Source organism: Ranitomeya variabilis, chromosome 4, assembly GCF_051348905.1.
Source record: "Ranitomeya variabilis isolate aRanVar5 chromosome 4, aRanVar5.hap1, whole genome shotgun sequence".
Taxonomy (NCBI): Eukaryota; Metazoa; Chordata; class Amphibia; order Anura; family Dendrobatidae; genus Ranitomeya; species Ranitomeya variabilis.
Window position 1 is genome coordinate 407,411,060 of NC_135235.1, and position 16,448 is coordinate 407,427,507.

General features: G+C 43.8%; 1 protein-coding gene across 2 annotated transcripts in view; it reads right to left on the reverse strand.

Annotated features, from left to right (window-relative positions):
• Nucleotides 1-400: 400 nt before the first annotated feature.
• Nucleotides 401-16,448, reverse strand: part of LOC143764970 (uncharacterized) — a 38,785-nt gene continuing 22,737 nt past the window's right edge. For both annotated transcript variants that reach the window (XM_077251135.1, XM_077251136.1), the window contains exons 6-7: nucleotides 11,464-11,580; nucleotides 401-1,835 (exon numbers count right to left, since the gene is read on the reverse strand). In XM_077251135.1, coding sequence (XP_077107250.1) covers nucleotides 1,773-1,835; nucleotides 11,464-11,580 — 180 coding nt within the window. In that variant the 3' untranslated portion in view covers nucleotides 401-1,772. The remainder of the gene's footprint in view (nucleotides 1,836-11,463; nucleotides 11,581-16,448) is intronic.

Genomic DNA, 16,448 nt, shown 5'->3' on the forward strand with positions numbered 1-16,448 from the left:
CATCATGATCCCATGTCACAAAGGAGTTGGGAGCCAGCAGGAACATTCCCCCGACCCTACCACCCGCACTGGAGCCCCTGCCGCTCTACCAGAAACTGCACAGGCGGCATCCAGATGGGTGTTCCTCTTCTCATAAAATCTTCAGAGAATCTTCTCTGTATGTTCCCTTCTAGGAACAGGAAACCAACTGAGGAGCGAAGGGGGCCGCCCCTTTTATCTCTCTGTAGGTTTCCTGTTCCTAGTGGCGGATCCCCTCTCTCAGTGGGTGCTGTTGTGGCGAAGAAAAAAATAAAGATTGGCAAATTGGAATTTTAAGATGTTTGCTCATCTCTACATATCCGTTAATCATCCTGATTGCAATTAGTTGGTTCTTTAAATAAATTACACAATGACAAGGGTGTGTGATATGGTGCCTTTTATTTCATATTGCAATTACATGTCCCTTACACAGCAGTACAAAATCGTAACAAGCGGTAAATAACAAGTGCCGATATATATGATTGATAATTGTGACAGATCAGAAGAGATTATATATATTATATATCATCAGAAACTACGGTTCTTCTCCTTTACAGAGGGTAGGCTGTCAGATTCCATGACAGGATGTAGGTGTCACTGGTGGCAGACGGTCATATTCTGTAGACTGTAAGGAAGCAATGGTTTAGATTTTTATGTTGGGAATCATGTACTGAATGTTGTTTAGGCTGACATAGATATGCCGCTGTTAATGCAACGACGGCAATGTTCACCATTTCTCTTTAGAAACACCAGCACCTACATGTAAAATGCATCCTTGTAGGCCATGTACTGTTGGATTGAGATTTCATACCATAAGGCTTTGTTCCCACAACGACCTTTTGATATTGTAGATTTTCTGCATCGATTAACTAAATATTAGGTTACTTGCATTTTCTTTCATTGGGTTTTTGTCAGTTAAAAAAAAAAAAAAAAAAATGATGTATATTTTCATCACAGTGGGCATGAGCTTTCGATAAATCCCATCAATTTTGCTGGAACTGCAAGACATTGCGTTTGACACAACGCAATATACACAACCAAAACTCATTGTGGGCACATAGCCTTACAGAATTTGTTTGTAGGGTCTGATTATACATTTAACTACTTCCCGAACCAAACACAAAAAGATATCAGAAAGGCACTATAAAATCATCGATAAGTAAAGAACTAAGTAAATTAGAGGAAAGTCATGGGGATTGAGCGGAGGCACACTCAAAACAATACAGTGTACCAGGAAGAGATAACATTTTTCAAAATTTAAGAACACAAGTAGGTGCAACATTTGAAGAAATAGGTACCAATTCTATGAGACAGACCTACCAACATCAGTCAGTGTTTAAACCATACTGAATAAAGGGTATAAAGTTACATCAGTAGTCAATGTTCAAGAAGCCAATTATAACAAGCACATCAATGCTACAAACTGAGGCTTTCTCGGGGGTTGCCTAAGGACTGGAATATCACATTATTTTAGGATTATCTGGCATGTATGTGTTTTTTTTCCATGTATGGGATTATCAGGATTCTTGAACCTCTGGGTGTTGGATTATTGGAAATCCAAGGTATTTCAGATGTATGGCAGCCAGTGATTACTTTTATCACATACATCTAGAAAACTAAAGAAATATTACACCAATGAAATGACTCATGACAGGAGTGGTGGGTAAATGGCTGTAAAAGAGGTACACTATCAGAAGTAATGAAACCCATCTAGCCCATGATTAGTAGAATCTGTGCAGAAGAGGATCTCCTCCTTAGGCAATGATGATGTCATCAGATGGATCCGGTTTTAGCAGTTCATCGTCCTTCTCAACCATCTGAAAAAGCAAGAGCACGTATTAGATTTCATTATTGTGGTAAGCTCATGTTACATATATGTACAAGAACAGAGTATGAACACCCCTCTTAAATACTCAGACTTTTTTCCTTTTGCCTCACCAATTATATAACATCTGCCCTGTGGCATTTGATTTGCAAATAGTAAATGTGATGCTCATCAGCACCCCCCCCAAAATAAGTACTACCAGCGTCACACAACCATAGAATACGGGTGAGTGCTATGTGAGAAAACATCGCATAGCACTCGGCCCAGTGTTAATCTATGGGGCAGCTCACATCACTGTTTATTTTCTTGGGCGTATTTAGCGTCCATGTAAAAATCGCAGCATGCTGGCATTGTATGCATATATAATCCAAGATTTGCCAAATGGGTGCGAGAAAAAGAAAAAAAAAAATTGCACAGCACTCGGACCATGCGAGTGCTGACCGATTTTTTTACTCACTGGTGTCCTTTGAAAAGCCGGCATGTGCTGCGTACAGTAAAATCACAGAATGACAGGTTAGAATAGAACATATATACACAGATATATAGACGTCCGTGAAACACATGTATATATGTACACTGCTCCAAAAAAAATTTAAAGGGAACACTAAAATCCCACATTCTAGATATCACTGAATGAAATGTTCCAGTTGTAAATCTTTATTCAATACATAATGGAATGTGTTGAGAACAATAAAACCTAAAAACTATCAACGTAAAATCGCAACTAATATCCAACGGAGGTCTGGAGTTGGAATGATGCTCAAAATCAAAGTGGAAAATTAAGTTACAGGCTGATCCAACTTCAGTGGAAATGCCTCACGACAAGGAAATGCCTCACGACAAGGAAATGATGCTTAGTAGTGTGTGTGGCCTCCACATGCCTGTATGATCTCCCTACAACGCCTGGACAGGCTCCTGATGAGATGGTGGATGGTCTCCTGAGGGATCTCCTCCCCGACCTGGACTAAAGCATCCGAGACATGATGTCCCAGATGTGTTCAATCGGATTCAGGTCTGGGGAACAGGAGGGCCAGTCCATAGCTTCAATGCCTTCATCTTGCAGGAACTGCTGACACACTCCAGCCACAAGAGTCTGGCATTATCCTGCATTAGGAGGAACCCAGGGCCAACCGCACCAGCATATGGTCTCACAAGAGGTCTGAGGATCTCATCACGGTACTTAATAGCAGTCAGGCTACCTCTGGCGAGCACATGGAGGGCTGTGCGGCCCTCCAAAGAAATGCCACCCCACACCATTACTGACCCACTGCCAAACCGGTCATGCTGAAGGATGTTGCAGGCAGATTGCTCTCCACAGCATCTACAGACTCACGTCTGTCACATGTGCTCAGTGTGAACCTGCTTTCATCTGTGAAGAGCACAGGGCGCCAGTGGCGAATTTGCCAATCCTGGTGTTCTGTGGCAAATGCCAAGCATCCTGCATGTTGTTCGGCTGTGAGCACTACCTTCATCTGTGGACATCGGGCACTCAGACCATCCTCATGGAGTCGGTTTCTAACCGTTTGTGCAGACACATGCACATTTGTGGCCTGCTAAAGGTCATTTTGCAGGGCTCTGGCAGTGCTGTTGCCCTCCTACGGTCCCCGTAAAAATGGCGTGGGCAACTTTAGTAACCAGCAGACGGAAAGTCGAAGGCTGGGGGGGCCGATGTTTGTAGCCTGGGAGGGGGTTAATACCCATGAAGGTTCACAGCTTATTAATATCATCTCACGACTGTATACTTCGCGTTTACTGGCTTTTAACCCCTTCACCCCCAAGGGTGGTTTGCACGTTAATGACCGGGCCAATTTTTACAATTCTGACCACTGTCCCTTTATGAGGCTATAACTCTGGAACGCTTTGACGGATCTTGGCGATTCTGACATTGTTTTCTCGTGACATATTGTACTTCATGTTAGTGGTAAAATTTATTCGATATAACTTGCGTTTATTTGTGAAAAAAATGGAAATTTGGCGAAAATTATGAAAATTTTGCAATTTTCCAACTTTGAATTTTTATGCCCTTAAATCACAGACATATGTCACGCAAAATACTTAATAAGTAACATTTCCCACATGTCTACTTTACATCAGTACAATTTTGGAACCAAAATTTTTTTTGGTGACGGAGTTATAAGGGTTAAAAGTTGACCAGCAATTTCTCATTTTTACAACACCATTTTTTTTTTAGGGACCACATCTCATTTGAAGTCATTTTGAGGGGTCTATATGATAGAAAATACTCAAGTGTGACACCATTCTAAAAACTGCACCCCTCAAGGTGCTCAAAACCACATTCAAGAAGTTTATTAACCCTTCAGGTGTTTCACAGGAATTTTTGGAATGTTTAAATAAAAATGAACATTTAACTTTTTTTCACACAAAATTTATTTCAGCTCCAATTTGTTTTATTTTACCAAGGGTAACAGGAGAAAATGGACCCCCAAAGTTGTTGTATAATTTGTCCTGAGTACGCTGATACCCCATATGTGGGGGTAAACCATTGTTTGGGCGCATGGCAGAGCTTGGAAGGGAAGGAGCGCCATTTGACTTTTCAATGCAAAATTGACTGGAATTGAGATGGGACGCCATGTTGCGTTTGGAGAGCCCCTGATGTGCCTAAACATTGAAACTCCCTACAAGTGACACCATTTTGGAAAGTAGACCCCCTAAGGAACTTATCTAGATGTGTGGTGAGCACTTTGACCCACCAAGTGCTTCACAGAAGTTTATAATGCAGAGCCGTAAAAATAAAAAATCATATTTTTTCACAAAAATGATCTTTTCGCCCCCAATTTTTTATTTTCCCAAGGGTAAGAGAAGAAATTGGACCCCAAAAAATGTTGTGCAATTTGTCCTGAGTACGCTGATACCCCATATGTGGGTGTAAACCATTGTTTGGGCGCATGGCAGAGCTTGGAAGGGAAGGAGCGCCATTTGACTTTTCAATGCAAAATTGACTGGAATTGAGATGGGACGCCATGTTGCGTTTGGAGAGCCCCTGATGTGCCTAAACATTGAAACTCCCTACAAGTGACACCATTTTGGAAAGTAGACCCCCTAAGGAACTTATCTAGATGTGTGGTGAGCACTTTGACCCACCAAGTGCTTCACAGAAGTTTATAATGCAGAGCCGTAAAAATAAAAAATCATATTTTTTCACAAAAATGATCTTTTCGCCCCCAATTTTTTATTTTCCCAAGGGTAAGAGAAGAAATTGGACCGCAAAAAATGTTGTGCAATTTGTTCTGAGTACGCTGATACCCCATATGTGGGTGTAAACCATTGTTTGGGCGCATGGCAGAGCTTGGAAGGGAAGGAGCGCCATTTGACTTTTCAATGCAAAATTGACTGGAATTGAGATGGGACGCCATGTTGCGTTTGGAGAGCCCCTGATGTGCCTAAACATTGAAACTCCCTACAAGTGACACCATTTTGGAAAGTAGACCCCCTAAGGAACTTATCTAGATGTGTTTTGAGAGCTTTGAACCCCCAAGTGTTTCACTACAGATTATAACGCAGAGCCGTGAAAATAATTTTTTTTTTTTTTTTCTCAAAAATGATTTTTTAGCCCCCAGCTTTGTATTTTTACAAGGGTAACAGAATAAATTGGACCCCAAAATTTGTTTTCCAATTTGTCCTGAGTACGCTGATACCCCATATGTGGGGGGGAACCACTGTTTGGGCGCATGACAGAGCTCGGAAGGGAAGGAGCGCCATTTGGAATGCAGACTTAAATGGATTGGTCAGCAGCCGTCACGTTGCATTTGCAGAGCCCCTGATGTACCCAAACAGTACAAACCCCCCACAAGTGACCCCATATTGGAAACTAGACCTCCCAAGGAACTTATCTAGATGTGTTGTGAGAACTTTGAACCCCCAAGTGTTTCACTACAGTTTATAATGCAGAGCCGTGAAAATAAAACATCTTTTTTTTCCCACAAAAATGATTTTTAGCCCCCCAAATTTTTATTTTCCTAAGGATAACAAGAGAGCTTGGACCCCAGAAGTTGTTGTTCAATTTGTCCCGAGTACGCTGATAACACATATGTTGGGGTAAACCCCTTTTTGGGCGCACGGGAGAGCTCGGAAGGGAAGGAGCACTGTTTTACTTTTTCAACGCAGAATTGGCTGGAATTGAGATTGGACGCCATGTCGCGCTTGGAGAGCCCCTGATGTGCCTGGACAGTGGAAACTCCCCAATTCTACCTGAAACCCTAACCCAAACACACCCCTAACCCTAATCCCAACGGTAACCCTAACCACACCCCTAGCCCTGACACACCCATAATTCTAATCCCAACCCTAATCCAAACGTAAATGTAATCCAAACCCTAACCCTAACTTTAGCCCCAACCTTAACTTTAGCCCCAACCCTAACTTTAGCCCCAACCCTAACTTTAGCCCCAACCCTAACTTTAGCCCCAACCCTAACTTTAGCCCCAACCCTAACTTTAGCCCCAACCCTAGCCCTAACCCTACCCCTACCCCTAACCCTAAACGTGACTGAAATACGTGGCACTGAAATACGTGGCACTGAAATACGTGGCACTGAAATACGTGGCACTGAAATACGTGGCACTGAAATACGTGGCACTGAAATATGTGATACGTGGCACTTAAATACGTGGCACTGAAACACGTGGCACTGAAATACGTGATACATGGCACTGAAATACGTGGCACTGAAATACGTGGCACTGAAATACGTGGCACTGAAACACGTGCAACTGAAATATGTGGCACTGAAATACGTGATACGTGGCACTGAAATACGTGGCACTGAAACACGTGGCACTGAAATATGTGATACGTTGCCCTGAAATACATGGCACTGAAATACGTGGCACTGAAATACGTGGCACTGAAATACGTGGCACTGAAATACGTGGCACTGAAATACGTGGCACTATGACTGTCAGAAAATGTTCATTAAACGGTTAGGGGTGAGGTTAGGGGTAGAGTTAGGGTTAGGGTTTGGATCCCTTTATCACAATGATGGTGGTGGGTGGCTTTTCAGTGTGTTTTCTGTTTTTTTTTCGATAAAAATGCATGCGTTTTTAACGCAAACAAACGCATGTGCTTAAAAACGCAAGAAAATACTGCAGGTTGTATTTCTGAAAATTAACGCATGCAGAAAAAAACCGCATGCGTTTGAAAACGCGACCAAACGTGTACAAAAAAAACGCATGCGTTTTCAATGTTAAATATAGGGAAAAAACGCATGCGTTTTTTTGTGCAAAAAACGCTGCAGACAAAAACGCAAGTGTGAAACCAGCGACGCTTTTTATAGCAAAAAAGTTTTTGCGTCTCCACATTTTGAGAGCTATAATTTTTCCACATTTTGCTCCACAGAGTCATGTGAGGTCTTGTTTTTTGCGGGACGAGTTGACGTTTTTATTGGTAACATTTTCGGACACGTGACCGTTTTTGATCGCTTTTTATTCCGATTTTTGTGAGGCAGAATGACCAAAAACCAGCAATTCCTGAATTTCTTTTGGGAGAGGCGTTTATACCGTTCCGCGTTTGGTAAAATTGATAAAGCAGTTTTATTCTTCGGGTCAGTACGATTACAGCGATATCTCATTTATATCATTTTTTTATGTTTTGGCGCTTTTATACGATAAAAACTATTTTATAGAAAAAATAATTATTTTGGTATCGCTTTATTCTCAGGACTATAACTTTTTTATTTTTTTGCTGATGATGCTGTGTGGCGGCTTGTTTTTTGCAGGACAAGATGACGTTTTCAGTGGTACCATGGTTATTTATATATGTCTTTTTGATCGCGTGTTATTCCACTTTTTGTTCGGCGGTATGGTAATAAAGCGTTGTTTTTTGCCTCGTTTTTTTTTTTTTTCTCTTACGGTGTTTACTGAAGGGGTTAACTAGTGGGGCAGTTTTATAGGTGGGGTCGTTACGGACGCGGCGATACTAAACATGTGTACTTTTATTGTTTTTTTTTTTATTTAGATAAAGAAATGTATTTATGGGAATAATATATATATTTTTTTTTTCATTATTTTGGAATATTTTTTTTAATTTTTTTTTACACATTTGGAAATTTTTTTTTTTACTTTTTTACTTTGCCCCAGGGGGGGACAATACAGATCGGTGATCTGTCAGTTTGCATAGCACTCTGACAGATCACCGATCTGCGAGAGGTGCAGGCTGCTTCACAGTGCCTGCTCTGAGCAGGCGTCTGTGAAGCCACCTCCCTCCCTGCAGGACCCGGATCCGCGGCCATCTTGGATCCGAGTCTGGAGCAGGCAGGGAGGGAGGTAAGACCCTCGCAGCAACGCGATCACATCGCGTTGCTGCGGGGGGCTCAGGGAAGCCCGCAGGGAGCCCCCTCCCTGCGCGATGCTTCCCTGCACCGCCGGCACATCGCGATCATGTTTGATCGCGGTGTGCCGGGGGTTAATGTGCCGGGGGCGGTCCGTGACCGCTCCTGGCACATAGTGCCGGATGTCAGCTGCGATATGCAGCCGACACCCGGCCGCGATCGGCCGCGCTCCCCCCGTGAGCGCGGCCGATCGGCTATGACGTACTATCCCGTCGGCGGTCATGGGGGCCCACCCCACCTCGACGGGATAGTACGTCGGATGTCAGGAAGGGGTTAAAATGGGCGGGGGGGGGGGCTGAAAGTTTTTTTTTTTTTACCTATTACCTATTTGATGGCTCATGCGACTCTCAGAGGGGAGACTTGGACCAATTTTTCATGTTTAGTGTGGCTTCGGCCTTAGGATTAGCATCTTTTGAGAAATAGTCCTCCTAACATTTTTCTATGAGCATATAAATAGGATCATTTTAATGCAATCTATTTTTAAATTGTACCGTACTTTAAAAAAAAATAAAAATAAAAAATGCATGGCTCTCTAAACATGCAAGATTATTGTAATATTTGGTGAAGGGAATGCTATTGGTCGACAATTCACAGCTTATTAGAACTAGAGGTTGGCGTTGTAAAGCAGAGTCAGTCATCTTTGGTAAAACTCATCTGAAATATACTAGTTTGTGCGCTATGAAACCTATTCTACCGAGAATTGTTTTGTTCAGGGTGGGTGGACATTGAGTGCTACGCTTGTCTCTTTGTAGTATTTTGGGAAATCTATATATACACACAGTATATAATCATCTAAGGGGTACTTCTGTCTGTCTGGGAAATCCTGCGTCGCTGTTTGGTCGCGGCCGGCAGGCCACGACCAATCAGCGACAGGCTTAGTCCAGCCGCGAATTGGCCCCTCCCTACTCCCCTCCAGTCAGTGCCAGTGTGTCACCCCATCCCGGACCAACTTTTTACTATTGATGCAGCATCAATAGTAAAAAGATATGTTAAAAATAAAAAAAATTATAAATAAATTGTGCTATTCTCACCTTCCGTCGTCCACCGATGCACGCGATGCTGCCTCCAGCTTCCGTTCACAGTGATGCATTGCGAAATTACCCAGATGAGAATAGCACGATTTTTTATTTTAATTCTTTTTTTTTTTTTTTTTAACAGGGATATGGTGCCCACACTGCTATATAGTACGTGGGCTGCGTTATATACTACGTGGGCTGTGTTATATACTACGTGGCTGTCTGTGTTAGTGGGCTGTGATATATACTATGTGGCTGCTATATACTACGTGGCTGTACTATGTCCTGCGCCCCGAACCCCTGACATCCAGCGACCAATCAGCGACAGGCGCAGTCCGACCGTGAATTGGTGGGGGATTTGAACCACGCTTCGGTGATTAGTCGCGGCTGGCCGGGCACGACCAATCAGCGATATTGGCGCGGTATTTAAACACCGCTTCGGTCATTGGTCGTGCCCAGCCAACCGCGACCAATCAGCGACAGGTGCAGTCCGGCCGCGAATTAGCGCCAGATTTGAACCACGCTTTGCTGATCGGCCAGCCAGGTGCGACCAATCTGCGATATTGGCGCGGAGTTTAACCCCCACTCACAGCGCGACATACATACATGTTCTAGAATACCCAATGCGTTAGAATCGGGCCACCATCTAGTCTTTTTATATAATTGCCTTGTAATATTTTTATTTCCTGTTCTGTCCAGATGTCACCGTATCCCAGAATTCCAAGCGGAGGAAGTTCACCGACCGCTATATTGGGACACCCAAGTGATGGGTGTCTCAATATGGAAACTGCTGCTGGTACCAACCTATTGAGCGGTACCACCAGCAGAACACTATCGCACCACACACACACACACACGTACGTACGTACGTACGTACGTACGTACGTACGTACTCACGCAGCCTCTTGCGCGGTATCACCAGCGGAACACCGTTGCGAACACGCTGCCACTGGGATCAGACGAATTATTCACTGACTGGAGCCATCATTGTACAGGAGGGGCGCATGCGCAAACTTAATGTGACCGCCACTATCTGTCTGCACAAACATGGCCGTGGTCCGATTTACTGCGCCTGCGTGAATTACGAGCAGGTGCAGTGAATCATTCGTCTGATCCCGGCGGCAGATGCGTGACGTGTCTACTGGCAGAGGAAGCTGGTCACATTAAAGGGGTTTTCCCACAAACGAAAGTTCACTTTAAAAATTGACTGTCTGACCGTGTACGGAGCATACCACATCTCCTGGGCAGGGGAGGAAGCAAAAGACAATACTGACATTACTGCAGGGGATCACAGTGGATTCATTTTGTGAGGTAAAATATTTCACTGACTGTTTTTATAAAATATTTTACCTCACAGAATGTGTCCTCTGCCATCTGCTGCTGTAATGTCAGTATTGTCTTTTGCTCCCCCCCCGCCCAGCAGCTGTGAGCACATGGGAGGGAGGGGGGGGGGGGGGTAGGGGGGAGATTCTCAACGCTGCAAACCTGCCCCCATCGTGACATTACCGCCCTCCCGATGTGATAGCATCGGGCCTCCATCTGGTTCAATAATAACCGGATTTAAAAAAAAAACAAAACAAAAAACCCCAAGCAGATAAAACACTATAGGTACCTTGTCAATATATAGTGACCAACTGCAGACATTCATGTGTCACCACCCTGATAAGGTTTACATGATGGAACACCCTGTATACACTTTCATATGAACAAGAAGGATGATGGAGAAACACGTCAAGGTGGTGGTGATCTGGTAGCTATAAGGTTTTTTTGTATTCTCATAGTATTATCCCATTTCTAGGACTGGTGACCTTGGTAGAAATGCGGGTTCCTAGTTATCCGATTTCCCTTACGCTTCCTTCCTTGCCTGGGTCATATACCCTATTGCACCCAGTTAGATTATTTGCACAAGCTCTACAGCACTTTGTCTACAGTTGGTTGCTATATATCTATATATTGACAAAGTACTCATTTATATTGATATTGCCCCCCACCACGTTAGAGATTTTTATGTTCGGCATCTGAGTCCTACAGCAGGTTAGAACAATCTGCTATGTTAACGTTTACTTGTTATTTGCTTCCCTATTTCGCCCTCCCTTCCCCTTCCCATTACCTTCCCTCCCCCCATAGTTGAAGCATTTCAACCGATTAATAAAGGTAATATAAATGTTTAAAAATGTTAATAAAATTATTTGAAAAAGAACAATCTGCTATTTGCAGGAATATCGCACACAGTAGCAAGGAGACATTAGATGACTTACCTCCAGTTTACAGGAACGCCAACATGATTTTACTTTACAGGCCATATAGAGAATGGCGAGGCAGTGACCCCAGATCATAATCAGCAAGCTCATATAGATCAGGCAACTTTGTAATAGCTGGAGAGGAAAAACAAAACTATATGAGAAACGTCTTAACCGTTTTCTGAAACATGACATCATAAATGATCATGGAAAGGAATGGCTTCCTGCTGTGTTATACTTGGGAAGAATTATGGCGTATGGGGGGGGGATTTCATGTGAAGGCCTCAATGTATAATGGGGATTATGGCGCATCTCTGGGGTGCACGGTTGTGAACATTACTCCAACCCTGCGGTGCAGGTTAGGACAGGTTACCGGAACAGTACATTTGTGTGGCTGCCCCACATGTGATTTGCACAAACCAGCAGCGTGCAGTAATTTTTGGAGGGTCTAAGGCCAGCCTCACACTAGCGAGTTTTACGGACGTAAGAGCGCAGAAATTACGTCCGTAAAACTCGCAAAATAAACGGCACAATTATTCTCAATGGGGCTGCTCCTATTAGCCGTATATTACGGTTCAGTATTATACGGCTTTCTACGGCCGTACAAAATCGCAGCATGCTGCGTTTGTCAGCGTATTGCGCAAAAAAATCGCTAATGAAAGTCTATGGGGGCGAGAAAAATACGGATTCCACACGGTGTTAGTGTTAGTGAAAAGTCAGTAATTCAATTGCCGGCTTTTCATTTCTCCTGCACAAACCCGACAGGATATGAGACATGGTTTACATACAGTAAACCATCTCATATCCCCTTTTTTTTTGCATATTCCACACTACTAATGTTAGTAGTGTGTATGTGCAAAATTTCAGCGCTGTAGCTGCTGAAATAAAGGGTTAAATGGCGGAAAAAATTGGCGTGGGCTCCCGCGCAATTTTCTCCGCCAGAATGGTAAAGCCAGTGACTGAGGGCAGATATTAATAGCCAGGAGAGGGTCCATGGTTATTGGCCCCCCCGTGGCTACAAACATCTGCCCCCAGCCACCCCAGAAAAGGCACATCTGGAAGATGCGCCTATTCTGGCACTTGGCCACTCTCTTCCCACTCCCTGTAGCGGTGGGATATGGTGTAATGAAGGGTTAATGCCACCTTGCTATTGGAAGGTGACATTAAGCCAGATTAATAATGGAGAGGCGTCAATTATGACACCTATCCATTATTAATCCAATTGTTGGAAAGGGTTAAAAAACACACACACACGAGATTAAAAAGGATTTTAATGAAATAAACACAGCGGTTGTTGTAATAATTTATTGTTCTCTCAATCCATCAGGAACACCCTCGCTTGGAAAAATAATAAACGCACAAGATACATACCTTCTGGTGAACCGTCTCGTCCCACGAAGTAATCCATCTGAAGGGGTTAGGCTACGTTCACATTAGCGTTAAGCTAATGTGCGTCGGGTTTGCGTCGGCGACGCAGCGGCGACGCATGCGTCATGCGCCCCCTATACTTAACATGGGGGACGCATGCGTTTTTTTTTGTTGCGTTGTGCCACACATGCGTCTTTTTTGCCGCAAGCGTCGGACCAAGAAAACGCAACAAGTTGCATTTTTCTTGCGTCCGATTTTCGGCAAAAACCGACGCATGCGTCGCAAAACGCAGCGTTTTTGCGTGCGTTTTGCCGCGTTTTTGCGTGCGTTGCGTCGCCGACGCAGCGGCGCACAACGCTAGTGTGAACTTAGCCTTAACTAAAATTACAGGCACGAGCTGCGATAAACCACTCGCTCGTTCCTGTAATCCCCGGGTGCTGAAAGGAAAGCTAGATCTGTACTTACATTCAGTCGCGGTGAGGCGCCCTCTGGTGGATGTTCTCATGAACTGCAGCCTGGGAACTTTTTCCCACGCTCCAGTTCATATGAGGACATCCACCAGGGGGCGCCTCACCGCGACTGAAGGAAATGTAGGTCAATGACCTACATTTCATTCATTCGCCGGGGATTACAGGCACGGAGCACAGCTGCATTTGCAGGGCTCCTGCCTGTAATATTAGTTAACCCCTTCAGATGGATTACTTCGTGGGACGAGACGGTTCACCAGAAGGTATGTATCTTGTGCGTTTATTATTTTTCCAAGCGAGGGTGTTGCTGATGGATTGAGAGAGCAATAAATTATTACAACAACCGCTGTGTTTATTTCATTAAACTACTTTTAAATCATGTGTGTTTTTTAACCCTTTCCAACAATTGGATTAATAATGGATAGGTGACATAATTGACACCTCTCCATTATTAATCTGGCTTAATGTCACCTTCCAATAGCAAGGTGGCATTAACCCTTCATTACCCCATATCCCACCGCTACAGGGAGTGGGAAGAGAGTGGCCAAGTGCCAGAATAGGCGCATCTTCCAGATGTGCCTTTTCTGGGGTGGCTGGGGGCAGATGTTTGTAGCCAGGGGGGGGCCAATAACCATGGACCCTCTCCTGGCTATTAATATCTGCCCTCAGTCACTGGCTTTACCATTCTGGCGGAGAAAATTGCGCGGGAGCCCACGCCAATTTTTTCCGCAATTTAACCCTTTATTTCAGCAGCTACAGCGCTGAAATTTTGCACATACACACTACTAACATTAGTAGTGTGGAATATGCAAAAAAAAATATGGGGATAGGAGATGGTTTACTGTATGTAAACCATGTTTCATATCCTGTCGGGTTTGTGCAGGAGAAATGAGAAGCCGGCAATTGAATTACCGGCTTTTAACACATATCGCGCTGAATGAAATCTAAATACAGAATATATATATATGTGTCTCAATGACATATATATATATATATATATATATATATATATATATATATATATATATATATATATATATATATATACTGTATATATACTGTATATATGTTTTCCCGAACATTTGAGCACATAAATCCATTAGATGTCGGTTTTGCAAGCCTGCGCGAAAATCTCGCAGTACGGATGCCATACGGATTACATACGGAGGATGCCATGCGCAAAATACGCTGACACACCCTGACTACGGATCAATATTTTGGGAACATTTCTCCGTATTACGGCCGTAGTACGGACGTATAATACGTGGCGTATTGTCTTACGCCCAGTGTGAGGCCGGCCTAAGGGTGAGCAGTGCCAACAATTTATCGGAGACGTTGTACACAGTATGGAGAGAAGTGTTTTGTTGTGAAGAAGTGTGTGTGAATGGAGAAAATCAAGGAAGGTTACAAGTGGCAGCGATGAAGAAGGTGCCGGACCCCTGCCCAAGACTGCTGACAACATTGAGCATGCATGTGAACCCAGTTGCTGGGTGAGACCATCACGTATTTGAGCACTTGTAGATACTTTTTGACACGCTCATATTTATGGGCCTCGTGATGGCTCAGTGGTTAGCACAGTTTAAAGGCTTTCTTGCATTTGTGAGGGTCTCCCCAACGTAAAAACAACTAATGTGTTAATTTGCTTTCTATAATATTTGGCCTCATATGCGTTTGTAAGAGATGAGAATAGTATCACTCTTAACAGCACTGCATAATATATTGGAAATACAGAACATAGTCAATAGGATATAGGTCAAAATAATTACTTAATTGGGTGTGAAATTCAGATAACAATATGCTGTTTAGCAAAAAATAGTTATACATTTTTCGACATTTCCAAGCAGATATAATACAGCAGCACTCTTGTGAATATCAGAAGTACCGTATTTTTCGGATTATAAAATGCACTTTTTGGATCATCAAAATTAGGGGGAAAATGGGGGTGCGTCTTATAAACCGAACACTGTTCTTACCAAGGTGTCAATGCTGCAGGCCCAGAGCTGTGGGCGTTGCGGTGGTGGTGCGGCGGCCCTATATGGCAGCTGCCATTCTTCATCCGGGGTCCGGCTTCTCACTCGGCGCAGATGGAGGAAAGCTGAAATCTCCATCTGTGCCTGCCTCTACGCGATGTCTTCAGGAAAATGGCTGCGGATGCGGCGCAGATGGAGCTCTCGGCCTGGCCTCGATGAAGTTATCTCCGGTCACTGATGCGGTGCTCGCAGCAGCTCATTCACCAATGGTTTTCAGCCTGGTTGGTCACATCTTGGTACCGTCCACGCTGAAAACGGTTTCTCCCCCAGACATAGATTACGGCATGGGACAGAAGGTATAGGTAGGGTATATTGCTTTTTTATTTTATTTTTATTACAGGAGATCGAGGGCATCGGGGAATTAGGCGTTAGGCGAGTATACCGTAACTGTGTTTGTTATTTTTAAATAAAAATTACAACTGTGTTTTGTTTTATTTCTAATAAAAGACTTTATTTTGGCTGTGTCTTTATTTACAATACAACTATAGGATTGGTAATGGATAGGTGTCTTATAGACACATCTCTATTACTGAGCCGTGGGCTTGATGTCACCTGACAAAACAAAGGTGACATCAACCCCACTTGCCAACTGCTACAGGGCATGTGGAAAGAGCAGGGGCAAAGCGCAAGAATTGGTGCATCTAATAGATGCGCCTATTCTGGCAGCTGTAGGCTGATAATTTTAGGCTGAGGGGGCCTTGATCAATGGCCCTTTATCAGCCTGAGAACACCAGCCCCCAGCTGTGAGCTTTAGAAAGTCTGGTTGCCAAAAATGGGGGGACCCCATGCAGTTTTTTTAAATAATTTAATTAAATAAAAATAAGGCGTGGGGACCCCTCTATTCTTGATAACCAGCCTTGCTGAAGCTGACAACTGAGGGTTGCAGCCCCCAGCTGTGAGTTTTGGCTGGCTGGTTATAGAAAATACGGGGGAGCCCACGCCGGGATTTTCATTAATTTATTTAATTCTATCGCAGGCGGCGGGTGAGGAATACCCCATCATCAGCTCCTGCTGTCATTTATTAGCGGCAGCAGGTGTAGGTTGATGGGAGTAATAGTCCCATCTGCCGTCATTGTTCTGACTTGACTAGAACTCATCATTCTCCTCTGCTTGCGCCGATCGCCGCCACAGCAGGGGA